The 15324-nt window shown below is 29.9% G+C and overlaps 2 protein-coding genes across 5 annotated transcripts; one reads left to right on the top strand and one right to left on the bottom strand.

Annotated features, from left to right (window-relative positions):
* Positions 1 to 380: 380 nt before the first annotated feature.
* Positions 381 to 8574, bottom strand: LOC130898896 (uncharacterized). Of its 4 annotated transcripts, XM_057808488.1 has the most exons (10): positions 8317 to 8574; positions 8102 to 8164; positions 7913 to 8041; positions 7488 to 7845; positions 6758 to 6787; positions 6145 to 6174; positions 4618 to 4782; positions 3355 to 3610; positions 3165 to 3294; positions 381 to 2966 (listed from the first exon to the last, which is right to left on the bottom strand). In XM_057808488.1, exons 1-10 carry the CDS (start codon positions 8473 to 8475, stop codon positions 2745 to 2747), a joined length of 1542 nt encoding a protein of 513 aa, XP_057664471.1. In that variant the 5' UTR covers positions 8476 to 8574; the 3' UTR covers positions 381 to 2744. The 4 variants fall into 4 exon arrangements, with proteins under 4 accessions (XP_057664471.1, XP_057664472.1, XP_057664474.1 ...); XM_057808489.1 differs by lacking the exon at positions 6145 to 6174; XM_057808491.1 differs by lacking the exon at positions 6758 to 6787.
* Positions 8575 to 8999: 425 nt separating this feature from the next.
* On the top strand, positions 9000 to 13414 carry LOC130898745 (zinc finger protein 717-like). The gene is made up of 3 exons (XM_057808231.1): positions 9000 to 9253; positions 9307 to 9437; positions 9493 to 13414. The coding sequence occupies exons 1-3, from the start codon at positions 9110 to 9112 to the stop codon at positions 10766 to 10768; spliced, it is 1551 nt and encodes a 516-aa protein (XP_057664214.1). The 5' UTR covers positions 9000 to 9109; the 3' UTR covers positions 10769 to 13414.
* The last annotated feature ends 1910 nt before the right edge of the window (positions 13415 to 15324 follow it).

The following is a 15324-nucleotide window of genomic DNA, read 5'->3' as shown; positions in this document are numbered from 1 at the left end:
TGAAATGTTTTCTTTCCATGAATCGTCAAACTCTACAATAGTTACAAATGTTTCCTTCAAGGTATATATATAAGTAACATTTTTTCTTTTTTAAAATATGTAAAGCTCCTTGAATTTTGTGATAATTTCATTGATTTGATTAATAAGTCATTTTATGAGCTACAGTATTATTCTCTTTGTTGCAATATTGTCACTTCTGGATCTAGTTGGGATTTTGGCTTAGTGTATCGTTAAGTGGTTTTCTTATTATTTCACGACGTTCAGTTACGCCTGTTTCCACAATTAGATAAGTTCCCTTTTATTGGCCCTTCATTCCATTCATTTTATGAAAAAGTGGATGAAACATTTTCATGTGTAGTAAGGATTAAAAAAAATCTGAGTAAAGTGTAAATATTTAATTTATGTACTTGTTCAAATGGCATCAAAACAATATATTTATCACAAAAAATGCCAAAATTCAGTTACCATTTAAATAATAAATTAAAAGATGCACCAAAGTTAAAATACAATATAAGGAAATCCATTTGAATATCCGACAAGTAAAATTCAATATCTATTTAAAGAAATTAATATTGTGACGATGTAAGTACCTATCTTTGATTCTTAAATAAGTTTACAATCATAATACTGTGTTTTTGGAGTGTTTGAGCATACATTTGTTATAGGCACAAAAGCAGTTGTTTATCGTTATAATTCCAGACTACAAACATACTACTAAACGAGTTTACAAAAATAGAGGTGTAAAAACATTTTTATTTGCAAAACAAGACAACTCTCACCTACTAAATGTTTTTTTCACCTTTACACAATAATTAATGATGAAATGGCATTCAAATGGGAAACAATCTTTAACGTTAAATCTTCTTCACCTTCAGATTGAGCCACTGGACTTTACTGGACCAACAGTCATACTGAAAGCTTAATTATTCCTTGAAAATTGAGTTGTCGAACATTTTGAAGTGGAACCGCTGTTCTAGTTTTTGCAGTATAAAAGTTTACCAAGCGTTCTAACACTTTAAAGAAGGAAAAAAGCGTTACTGAGGTGATTCAAAGGAATTTCAAGATGTAAAGGCTTTTCCACCTGCAAATTGAACCACTGGAATCTACTGAGCCAACAGTGGTACTCAAAGCTGAATTATTCATTGAAAATTGAGTTGTGGAACATCTTGAAGTGGAACCATTGTTGTAGTTTTTGCAGTATCAAAGTTAACCAATCATTCAAACACTTTAAAGAAGGAAAATACCATAACTGATGTGATTCAAAGGAATTTCAAGATGTAAAGTCTTCTCCACCTTCAGAATGAGCCACTGGAACCAACTTCTCTAACAGTGTTGCTCTAGTTTTTGCAATATTAAAAATGTTTTTATCTTATAAATTGTTCTAAAAATTCAATAATCAATTTTATACATATAAAGTTTAAAGCATCATATCCATATGGCATAAAAACAGTCGTAAAGTTATTTCTAAACTTTTAAGTAGTGTATGTAATTTAAGTATCCAGTCTAAGTACTACTCTAAGTACATGCAAATATCTAAAATACAATACAATCCAAGTTATGTTAAAAGCCGAAAATATCTAGGAATGTCAAGTCTAAGGTGTCACAGAGAAAATCGACGTTATTAAAATTTAATTAGTGCAGGTAGACTAATTAAATTTTAATTCAAATAAAATCAAAGAAGACCACCAGGTAGCTAACCGTTTTAAATAATTAGGTCAAAAGGAATTGATGGAAGTATTAATGAGTAAAATCATTTAGTATGGTTGAAATCCAAGATGTCTTGGAAAACACCAAGAGTATTAACATGAAGTTCCTACAATCGTTGGGGGTAACAGATTGTGTACTACTAATGCATACATATCACTCAAATTGTCACTTCCTGGTTTTTTGAGACTTTCATAGGTCACCGGTACATATTCTGCTCAAAAAACCAAACATTGTAAGGGTTGGTATAGTGGTAGTAATTAATCGGTTCAATATTAAGACATTTTTTACAGTGTTAATCAAAGTTTAATTAAATTTAAAAAAAATTATCAAATCAATTAGTCTATATACAAGGTTTTTGAAAATAACTAGAGTCTAAACATAAGGAATATAGAAAACAAAAATTTTCTACTTGGGAATATTGCTAAATTTTTATAAATAAAATCTAATTTTAGTCATTAAGTTAAATTCAAAATGGTTAAAGATCTTATTTACGAACCTGAAGCTCCTAAAAAAAAAACTAAAAACAAGAAGAAAGAAGTTGAAAGTCAACAGAACTCTACCAATTGTAACTTATGATAGTAAATGTTGGGTGATGACACAAATTGACCAAGAAAGATTAAGAATATTTGAAAGAAAAATTATTCTAAGAATATATTCACGAATTAGAATGAACGAAGCGGACTAAAGAATCCCAGCACAAAGATTGAGATGGTTTGGCTACATTCGAAGAATGGATGCCTAAGAGAACCATGGATGCCAAAATATAAAGCAGTAGACACTGTATCGGATGGACCGAAGTTCATGGAGATCTACAAACAATGAATGTGAGAGGATGGGGAACGTTGATGAAAATAGATCAGTTTGGAGGCGACTCCTCCTCGAGGAGGAGGAGGCTAAAGCTCACACCGAGCTACAGTGCCAAGTAAGGAAAGTTAAATTCTATAAATGAAGTACACTTCGTTATAAGTAATTCTAGTATTTTAGATATTTGCTTAATTAACTTTATACATCTACAAACTGTGCCAAAAAATCAAAAACTATGATTGATTCTGATGGTATTCCGGTCTACCTGCTAATTGTAATAAATATCTATCGGGATGGTCTAACCAATCGGCGGCGCTTAATTTGACTACCCGCTGTTTTTCTGCTTCTTTCATTTCCCATTTTTTCACTTCCATTTGTCTTTCTCTACTCACCTGGTCCCCGCAACCCCATACTTCTATACTTTCCAAATAATAAGGAATTTTCTGCCATTCGATCTAAATTAAAAAAAAAAACATTATATACATATTAGAACATTTTTTTTTCATACAAGCATAATTCTCTAAATAGGTACAAGGGTTTATATACCAATTTCCACAATAAGTTTATCGAAATTGTTTCAACTACAATCGAATGTAAAATTATTATTATAATTAAAAAAAAAACTGGGTTTTTGGACAATTCAAAAGATTTACCTTCTCAAACCCTCCATCTATACTAATAATAGGAGCTCTAGGATCACTGCCTACTCTTAGTCCGTGAGGATACCCCCTAACGCTAAAATTCAAATACAACATCTTAGGTCCTTTCTCCAATAATTGAAACCTAAACAAACCAAAAGCCGAAATCAGTCAATGCCTGTTCAATCTCATAACGGTCATTTACTTTGGCAATAGTTGAAATACGGCGCACTCCTCTCCACCCCAATAGTGATGAGATTCCCTCCATTCGTTGGGGGAAGCGATGCAGAACTTTTGACCGTCTTGTACTTTGATGAGAGTCAAAGTTGGCCCTTTGTAGTTCATGACGTGATGCAGGAATCTATTTGAACCCAAACCCATTTCGTCAGAATCGTAGAGAATGGTCCAATGGGATGGTATAGCGCACACTATTTTCGCCAGAAATGACATACTTGCTAATCCTGAAACAAAAAAGTTATAAAAATTGATGTTAAAATTTACAAAAATATAACATCACACATTGACACTTCTTTCTCGAATATACCTGACTCCTGATATTTTTAGAATTTATTTTGACCAACAATTTGTTCATAACCTAACCTAACCAAAATGTTCAACTCTCAAATAGATATGTACAAAAGAACATGTGAAACTTTTAGAAGAGGCTTGACAATAAATTATTTAAATTCCAAAAGTTACATATAACATTTTTTTGTTTCGTTGACAAAACTTAAAAAAATCATTTTATCTTTGGAAACAGTTAAAAGTCGTTTTCACATCAATGATAGCAATAAATATTGATAGAAACCTGCGTAATGAAAAACTTTATACCATAACAACCCTATTTATTACAGGAATCAACTTTTCAATACTTCTAAGAAACTACTGGCAACAATGTAATTAAATTCTATACGAATATGTTTTGGATATACCCATGAATTTGATTTATATCTGACTCTCATAGACAGCCCTAGTTACACAGTTTCTGATCAAGTATCAATTTTTTTTATTATCAAATTTATTAAGTAAAATTTCAAATTACTTGGTTAATACCAACTTTAAAAAAATTCCTTTCCTATAAATGAGGTAAGATTTATTTGAAACTATTAAAAGTGTCAGATTCTTCATAGTATGAATGACCTTTAACAAATGCCCTTCCTTAAGATCCCGTCAATCTTCCTGGATTGTAATAATAATTCTCTGATGTAAACCGTCAGCTTCTTCAGTTAAATATTGAGTCATCTTATGAAATCCTCTTCTCCACCTTCCATAACCTCCTTCCAAATCTCAGTTCTGCTAGATTCTAATTTACTGGAAACAATTTTTTATTCTAAATTCTGACTGTCATGTGTAATTCTTCTTATCAAGTGTTGCTTTTTTGACAAACAGTTAATTTTGATTTTCTGAAGTGGTCGATTTTAGTCCCAGGCCCCACTACTTCTTAATTGAGTTACAATAATCAACTTACCAACGCCACTGTTACTTGGTGAATTGGCCTTTTGTGGTCTGGAATATAACGGAGGTAGAGCACCTGCCAAGAGCCAAGACATACTCATAGTTAATAAATGTTGATGATGTTTTGCTTGGGGAAACGGATTCGCTTCTTCTAATACAGGAGTTGTTAATTCCAAACCTAAAATAAATGTATCTAGTTGTTTATTGTTCATAGTTCCAAGTTTAATGTATTACGTAAACCAAGTTTAGACACCACAATAAAGCGAAACAGTTGAGTAAAAAGTAATGAATTTTATAGTAACTATTTGATTTTTTATTTATGGCTCACCTTGTATGATACAATACGGTTTGTTCAATTATATATTACATTTGATAACTGGTTCTCAGTAAGTTTCCAAAATAAAATTGAATTTAAAAGTTTACGCTAAATATACAGAGTGTACATTCCATGTTGTAATTCAAAGAAAACTATTTAGTAATAGTCCGGTCAAATTAGACATTTGAGGTTACATTAATTCCCAACAAGCTGAAAATCAGTAAAATTTTTTAAAATATAATTAAAAATGAAATTTGCAAGTCTCCCATTATTTCGGTGTATGGTAAAAATTTTATTCAAAGTCAAAGGTTAAAAAAATGAGTTTTTCGCGATTTTCAGCAAAACGGTACGTTTTATCATAAAAATACCTCAGACAAAAATTGTAGATCATAAAATTATCTACAAAAAAACGTATTAATACTTCTTTTCCTACGAGCCACTGTTTCTGAGATATAATGATTGAAAAACTTGTAAAAACTGTAATCGTCATAATATGCATGAGTTCGCCACGTATATTATACATCTCTAGAGTTGTAATATATGTTAAAAAAATTTTCTATCGGTCGACTGAAAAAAATATTTTCTTCTTAAAACCAGGAAAAGCTCAAGATAAATCGGAAATTTATTCATCAAAAAGTCTATCAACTTTTTCAAAATCATGTACTGTTTTTACACGCAATAACTGGTTGTGACAGGACGTCTGCAGTTTATGATACTAGCGGCTGCGGGGCTATTCTGCTATTGGCTGCACGTGCGCGGCGTGATCGTTGCGCGCCCGCAATACGCTAATATGATGAGGCCCTTAGGTATTTTTGTGATAAACCGTTTTGCTGAAAATCGCGAAAAACTCATTTTTTTGACCTTTGACCTTCAAAATATTTTTTGCCATACACGGGAATAATGGGGAACTTGCAAATTTCATTTTTAATTATATTTTAAACAATTTTACCGATTTTCAGCTTGTTGGTAATTTATGTAACTTCGAAAAATTTTACCGGAATATAAAGACTAATTTCAACTTCTCAAATTAATTTTTTTTTTTATTCGCAACGTTATCCATATCCCATTTATCGATCAATTACTATATAATATTTGGTAAATATTAAAATCGAAAGGATAATGATATCAATACAAACATTTTTTAAAATTGATTGAATTATATGATAATTGGACACGAAAAGCGATTGACAGGGACTCTAAGACATACAAGTTCCTATAAATTACCTGAATATGGAGGTATTTCAGTAGGTTCATCTGTGAAAAATTTAATATATTTTTAGTTATTAGTATATTTCGAGGATGACAATGAAAAAAAAATTAAAAAGCCATCGAAATAGTCAAAGAGGAGCAGGTTTGGTTAAAGAATTTATAAAAAATAAGTTGGAAAAATAACAACGCATTTCTGCATTCATATTTAAGATTCGTAATGTTACTTAATTTGGGTAAATAATAAATTAATATCGATCTAAAGACCCCTCTTCCAGTGGGCACCACCACACTCCACAGGTATCTAAAAAAGGAAATTTTCTTCAACTTTTTCCTTTTTTATATGTTTTTCTTCATGTTTTACATTAATTTCCGGTCGCTTTTAATATAATATTTTAAAATAATAGGTATTAATATAACGTTTTGACCTATTTCGTTCTTTACCAATATATTATATGTTTATTTACTCTACTAAAATGATTTTCTATGAAAAAACACCTAAAATCAATATAAATCATCACGAAAAAAATTTATTGAATGTGTTAGAAATGCGTTGCGTTATAAATTGCATCTCAGAAAAGAAAAAACGGCAGATGATATGTTAAGACAACATCTATTTCATTTTGTTTACCTGTATACTGTGGCTTTTCACGCGCATTACCTAGGAAAAATTAACAATTTATTTATTTATTTTTCATATAAACGGTAAATATTATACTGACTGACCATTTATTAAAATAAATGACTACCTTACAACTATAAATATTGTATAACATACATTTTATATAAGTATTATGTAACAGCAAAGCTTGGTTTGTGCAGTCAAAATTGAAATTAACATTTAACTAAATTTTTTTGGTGGTAATTTTTTGGTTTAAGCTGTAAATTAAGGATAATTATAAATGAATGGTAAACCCATAGAAATTCCTTGTATAGGTCTATGCATTTTAGAAGCAGAACAATGGGAGGTAGAGTCTTGTACAAAATATCTTGTAGGTATTAATAGAGTCTCTGAAAAGTTAGAACAACTCCCCAAACAATCTATATCTTGGTCCATAGCATGTAGTACAAAAATTACAAAGTTTCCTTTTAATACATTACTAATTGATAATCTAATCTAAAGTAAATTTTCTCTCTTCTGAACTTTAATTGAATATATGGTTGTCGTATTGTAGAAAGTCTGGTTTCAAGTGATCAACTTGTCTAAACTAAACTCAATATATGACAATAAAAATATTCAGAATTATTAGATATTATATAAGAACTTTAAGATACACTTAAATTGAATATTATACCAGTTAAAATGTTATTATAGGAGTACTAATTGTCTAAATATAGACTAAAATAAAATGAAAACTCACCACTAGCCAGACTATGTTCGCATTCCTCTAAAGTTCTCCACGAAGTTGCCAAAGAATGAACAGCGTATCTATGAAGGGGGAATAATAATCTAGGAGTATTGAGCTCGATCCAATGCGAAACAAATTGTACTGATAATTGTTTTTTATTATGAAAACAACTATCCACAACAGCTTTAAGGGTTTTATTACAAGAAAGGCACATTTGGGGACCTTCAGAATAATGATCCATACTTATATGGTAAGTACACATTAGAAGAGAAGTCATATCATCAGGCGAGATCATTTCTACACCTGTTTCATCGCCCGAAGTAGCCCACATCTTGACTAGGATATCACGTATTTTCTCATCATCCATAATCTACAAGAACATTTTATAACAGTATTTATTAATAATAATAATATACCTTTATGTTAGAAATACTTACAGCTAAATAAATCTCACATTGTTGTTTGAAAGCGTTTTGTCCAATATATGAGTTCTTCGATTTGCTACATTTCAAGAAATAATCGTACAATTTTTCACCAAGCACTTGATATCTTGGGAATAAAAATCTCTAGAAAATATGAATTTATATTAATGGAACTCATATCAGCTAAAACCTTAAACATTTTACCGTGAATACATTTTTGCTAATTCCGTTGACACCCTCTAGTTTTTGAGATTTCTCTGCCAAAATCTGAAACATAAGATCCATTTTGTCGTCCTTGGAAAAATAAACAAATAAAAGGTTGTTACATAAAGTTTAAATTCATTAATTTACGTATTACTTCAAATAACGTGTGAAATACGTGCTAATTTCCTGAATATACAAGATAAGATTAACGTCACCTTCGATAGTTTTTCCACAGGTAACATTGGACTAGGTTTTTCTTGAATATCTCCCGAACTTGTTCTGGTGATACTCTTCCTAGAGCCGTTACGGGAACGTGATATTGAAGTGGGAGTTGATGTTCCCGATTTTGATTCGTGTCCATGATGATTCCCCATGTTTTCCAAAATTTTTTCAAAACTTCATTCTTAACATTTGCCAGCCCTATACCGAAATTATGCTGACATTTCTTTGACAGTGTAAATATTCAGGCGGTGTTGTCAAGTCATTAACATCTTATGAAACTATAATTCAAATAATTAAAAAATTAATTTGATAAAAATATTACAATTGCCCTATTTTAAAATTATAATTTTATTGAGAACAAAGATATTTAATTCAACTGAAATATTGAAATGTATTATTAGATGCTTTATATTAAGTATATATTTTAAAAAAGAATAATCCACCATATTTTTGACAAAAATAAAACACCAATAAACCATAATTTTAATTTAAATAACTTGTCCCCAAGACAATGTGACGGCTGGTTGTGACCTCATTCCAAAATGACCCATAGCATTTAACTATGATTTCCTGCAATGTTTTTTTTAAAAATACTAATTGATTTCGAGTGTCTCCTTGTACTATGATTACGATCTATTCTGAATAGATGTAACGCAGTATAAATTTGACAAATGACAGTGAATAATAAATACTTGTCAACTATTGACTGATAATCACTTCATTATTATCAACAATTGCATCAATAAAATCAAATGATATTTTTTTTCAAATATTTTCTAACTACTAATGTCTGGATACAAAAGAGTTAGCTTTTATGAACTTTGCAGATTATGCGCGTCCAATATCCAAAAAGAAAAAACTCATATATTCCAAGAAGAAGGAAGAAAGATACAACTTCAAAATAAAATAGAAGTTTGTTTGGCTTTAACTGTAGGTTTCAAAACGAAAATTTATCAGATTTATCTGAAATTTATGATTTTTAGGTTAACGAAAATGATTTTTTGCCAAAAGTTGTTTGTTCAAAATGTTTACGTAGTCTTGAAACATGTTTCGGGTTCAGACAAGAATGTGTTCGATCAGAATCGATGTTGTCGACATATTTTAAAAACTTTAGGTACAAAATCACCCGATATATCCGTGATTTACATTGATAACAACACAAATTTCAGGTATACAGATGATTTCAAGAAATCTGGAAAAGTTTATATTAAGGATATTAAGTCCACACCGCTAATTCAGCCAACATCTGAAAGTGTATCTCCTGTAGTAACAAGGTCTGTTCAGTCAACATCTCAAAATTTAGTGAATGTTAATAAGAGCCAGCAGAATGCAGATACTGTACCTTTTTATACCCTGCAGCTTCCAGCTATAGTCTCCAATCCCAATATTGTTAGTAAACCACAAAAATATGTCGATCCTCCAAAGATACCACAGAATCAACTAGCTTATAATCTCAATCTTGTCAATACAACAAATAACAAACTTAGTACACCAAAAGCGGAAATTTTTAGCAATGTAGTAGTGAATGCGAATGGGGAGGTCATTAATATCTCACATATGGGTGATTTTGAAACTATTTTAAATCAAGGTAACGCTTTAAAAGTAAAAAATAAGACACTTAAGGACATCAATGGTGTTCAAGAGAGTGTTGTGCAAATAGATTTAACAGGAGCTGATAATTCAAATTTTGATTTAAAACAAGAAAAATTACCACACATAAAAAGTACACAAAGTAAATATTCGTATTCGATGAAAATCGATGATAAAAATCCGAATCAGTCTGTTATTTTTCCTATGTCCGAATATAGTCAAAATTTCAGTAATTTCAATTCAAATAATGTAGTATATACTCAACCAAATTTAAGTCTAGTTAGTACCAATTCTACCAATGTTATAACTAATACCGCCCCTGCTTTAGATAACTCGGCTTTGAATGTTATAAACCAAAATTTACAAGAAATAAATCAGCCTGCTTATACAAACGTCATTTCTTCAAACGTAGCACCCGAACCTGAGAGTTGTAAAACAGATCTGGACCAAAATAATATAAATAACACTAGCGTAAATTGTACTAGTAGTGGTGCACCTAAAACGCACGCCTGTGAAGTTTGTCGCAGAGTATTCAAAAGGAAAGAACATTTATATCAACATGTTAAACATCACATAGGATTGAGGCCGTACACTTGCGAACATTGTAACAAATCTTTCATGAGGAAGGAGCATTTGTTAAGGCACAGTACTCTACATTCTGGTCAAAAAAATTTCACGTGTAATATTTGCGATAAAAGTTTTTCTAGAAACGATAATCTTTTGAAACATAAAAAAACTCACGATAAAAGAACGAATTATACGTGTCAGGTTTGCCAGAAACAGTTTGTTATGAAACACTATTATAATGCTCACAAGTGTTATATGTCTACTGTATGGGGATTCTTGAAAACTTGAAATTAACCCATATATTTTCATTAGAAAGTATTTACTGTTGAATTTGTACCTCATAGAACACCCTTATTAGTCCAGGAAAGATTGAAACGAATCGGAAGAACTGGTACGCGGTAGATATCGAGATGCGGTTTTTTGGTGGTTGCGCCATTTTTTGAAAACTGCTTTCTGATGCAACAAATGCGTTTTTCAGTCGCATAATTTCTCGGAACAATTATAAAATGATTCGAAGGTAATATTTAAGATTGAACTTACATTTTTATCATTAATACCACCTTAATGATTTGTAACCCCCGAACAGCCTCTTAGAACCGCCCACCGTGTACCGCCAGCGAATTTTAATGCCAGTATTGGACTCAGCATACCTCAAAACTCCCGAGAAATAATTTTCGGCGAATTTTTATTTCTCGTATGATTTTCCGAAATTCAACCCTCGACAAACCATTTTTTCTTGGTTTTCAATCGTTTTATAATTGTTCGAGGAATTATGCAATTTGCAAAATGCATTTGTTGCACCAGAATGCAATTTTCGAAAAACGGCGCAACCACTATATGTACTTTTTCTTTATTCCCGTCGATTTTGATCTAAATGCCCTGGACTATATTACCAGAATCGTCTTAGAACGTACACATTTTTTCTATTATAAACAAAATGTCAAACATTTTAAATTTATTTATTTTCCAAATTGTAATTTAAATTCTAGTCACAAAATAGCTTCGATCAACTTGGACTTCGGCTTATAATCTTTTTGCCCCCCATCCCCAAATACCATCGAGTTAATGTCGTTTTTGACATTATTCAATTGAGTCTAGGTTAAGGAAATGTGTAACTGGTGTGATTTCATCTGGATTTTGAATTTTTTAATATATTAATTCACATTTTGAGGTCTACAAATCAGCAGATGTACTCATTTAGTGTGTTATGGTACATACCTTCTTAAATTTATTTATTTTTACTAGTCACTTTATTCATTAGAATCCATTTATTTATTTATTCATTTGATTTTATTGTTACAATTTCTATATATTGTTGAATAACCAAAAACATTACAACATACAAACGAAATATTCCATTTATAAGTCATATATTATTTTATTGTTTTAAAATTATAAATGGTAGACAAATTCTTTGGATAACGTTATAAACAATGTTAGTAGTATTTTTTCTGACTATTGGTGTAGTAGCCACTGCCAACAAGAGCATGAAGTTAGCAGCTGTGTTGGAGAATGATTCAAATCACGTAATATATCAAGTTAGTTCAGTTGAATTTATGTAGATATACTCAACTGAAATATTATGTCAATCGTTTTAAACTAATTCATTTTCTAAATTGTATTATAAATTCTAGTCACAAAATAGCTTTGATCTCTAACTAGGACTTCGGCTTATAATTCTATTGTTCCAAATTCTCGAATATCATCAAAGTTTTTGTCGTTTTTAACACTATACAAGTGAGTTAACGTCTAGAAAATTTACACCCGGTGCGATCTCATCTAGATATTTTACTTCTTACGAATTTTGAGGTCTACAATTCAACAATTTTACTCATTTAATATGTCATGGTACATATACTTTAAATTGAAAAATATTTATTTTTACTATTCATTTTATTTATTTGAATCTATTACGGTTTAATTTATTTATTTATTTAATTTCATTATTAAAATTTCTATATACTATTAAATAACCAAAGACATTACAATATAGAAACGAAATATTCCGTTTATAAATCGCATATTATTTTATTGTTTTAAAATTGTAAGTGGTAGACAAATTCTTTGGTTAACATTATTAACAATGTTGGTAGTATCTTTCTGACTATTGGTATAGTAGCCACTGCCAACAAGAGCACGAAGTTAGCAGCTGTAACTGACATTAATGCATATGGTATAAACTTCATACTTAATATTAGGTTAGGGAATGGTCGATGAATAAGTTAAGTTAGTTCCGTTAAATTGGTGTAAAAAAATATTTTGCTGAAATAGTGTGTCAATTCTCTTAAATTTATTCAGTTTCTAAAGTGTTTTATAAATTAAATATACAAAATAGGGCTTCGGTTTATAATATTATTGTTCCCAATCCTCCAAGTATCAAGTTTATGTCGTTTCTGACACAAGTTTGGTATAGAAAATGTATACCCGAAGTGATCTCATATCGATTTTTTATTTTTTAAATACTCTTTTTGAACTTTGAGGTATATAATTCAACAGTTTTACTCATTTATGTCATTGTACATACACTTTAAATTGAAAAAAATTATTTTTACTAGTCATTATGGCTTAATTTATTTATTTATTTGAATTTATTGTTACAATTTCTATATACTATTCAATAACCAAAGATATTACAACTTAGAAACGAAATTTTTAATGGGGGTACCTAATACTTCGTGAAAATGTATACAATTTTGTGTCTTTGTAAATAACCACTGTTACTGATCAATCACAGATGTTTTCACTACCTAATATTTTTTCTGTTATCTAAATCTTCCAAAATATACATCTGTATTTCTGTATACTGACCAGTAATAATGACGTTATAAATACAACCCCGCTTTGGACTGATGTGCCCCCATAAAATAGTGGCAATTTCCTCGACTTTGTCCTAATTAATAATCTATTACGAAAGAATCACAAAAAAATAAATAATTCTAGTATATTTTCCAATAAATCAATAATATGGCGTCAATTCAAGTTATACACAACTTCGAAATGCTGAAGTTCTATTTTTAAATAACGGAAGCCATCAAGAATTAATTTCTAGATCTCATAATATAATAAATTTTTGTTGTATTAATTAAATAGGCGTACCATACCGCTTGGTAATATTCAGCGTGCAGTTATTGTTTAAAACATATCAATTTCTTTACCACTTCCACTGATAATTAGATTTAATCAAGCATTTATACAGGGTGAGCAAAAACTTTTCGTTTGTAAGATATTTATCTTCAATGGTGTCTGTAATGGATTTTAAATCAGTTTTTAATCGAACAGGTTAAATTCTTTGCGTACATAAAGTTCTCAGTACAATGTTATTTAAAATATATGACAAAGTCTGCAAAACATTTTAGAAAGTCAGGAAATGTGAAAATGTTTTTATTTTTGTGAATGAAACTGTTATAAAGCAATTCTGTATACATTTAGTAAGCACGTTAATACTTAATACAGGGTTGAGTAATAAGTACTCGTTAAAAGTCGTGATGAAACTTGTCGTTTTAACAAATATTGAAGAGTTGGTATATTAGATAGTCTGATAGTTTTCAAACATAAAGTATATCAAACTTGTTTACAGTATCTTCCATCGATAATTCAACATTCTGCTTTAAATTACCCGTAGTCTTGACTTTTTTATATTTTCGTTTGTCTCTAGAACAATTCGTAATTTGAAAATTAAATATTTCCAGACTTTTAATATACTAAAATTATTCCAAGTTATCTGAACGTAATTAAAATATAATCGCGCGGAAATGCTTCCTGTCTCGCATTTTTTACTTCTTTCAATATTTTTTTATGTTGATAAGATTCAGCTACTAATTAGTCTCTTTATTTGGAACCAAAGACAAATTTGAAAAAGTAACTGCATAACCATTAAGACAAGTCTAGGTAAACGAAGAAACTTTCTTTGAACAGAACGGCTACTCACCAATGACGGATGACAATTTATTGGCGCGTAAAATTTTCATGTGGGATGGTACAACAGGTACACTGAGAAAAGTATCTTGTTCGTTATGAATTGCTCAAATTTCAACGTGAAATCATAAAAATCGAAGAAAATACTTGGTCTTTATTAAAATTTTTTGAAATTAATGAGGTTCTCTAATTCGAAAAGTGAAGTATATAGATTATATTTGAAAAAAATTCAATAAAATCGATAAAATAATTTTTTTAAATCCACTAGAATTGACATAGGGCGCTAACTGGGACGTATATAATACTTGATTTCTGTTAATTTGAATTCGAATATGTATATACTATTCAGTATTCGAAAAAATCTGTGTAACACGATACAATAATACTTTTCTTTAGTGGTTGGGTTATAATTCAAATACGACAACGTAGCTTTACCACCTTGTTTTCTCAGTGTATTCTGTTGTATTTACGTTGAATGACGTAACGTTTTCGAAAACCATAAACCAAATCCTCGCTTGGTTTAAAATTTTGACATGATGATTGATTTTGGGGATTTTATCTCCCAAAACCCACAAATTTCGATATCTATGATTTTTTTATTTTCTTATCGCGTTCAGATAACAAAACATCTTCTTTTCTTAATATGATAAACATTATATGAACAAATTCATTGTTTTTAAAGTGATTCCTACTTTATGGTGTACTATGAATTCATTAAAAAGTGTTTTGATAAAATATCTCTCAATAGAATGTATTTGTTTTCCCCTGTATAATATTATTGCGACCTTCAATCTCGATAACATTAAATGCAATTGTTTGTCCTTTTGTTTTTTCAGTTAAATGTTTGAAAAATTTATAAAGTTTATTTTAGAATAATACAAGTTAATATTAACCTGTTTTATTCAGAAAATTTCTTCTAAAATATTTTT

This window comes from Diorhabda carinulata, chromosome 10, assembly GCF_026250575.1.
Source record: "Diorhabda carinulata isolate Delta chromosome 10, icDioCari1.1, whole genome shotgun sequence".
Lineage (NCBI taxonomy): Eukaryota > Metazoa > Arthropoda > Insecta > Coleoptera > Chrysomelidae > Diorhabda > Diorhabda carinulata.
This window is presented reverse-complemented; position numbering and strand designations above follow the sequence as displayed.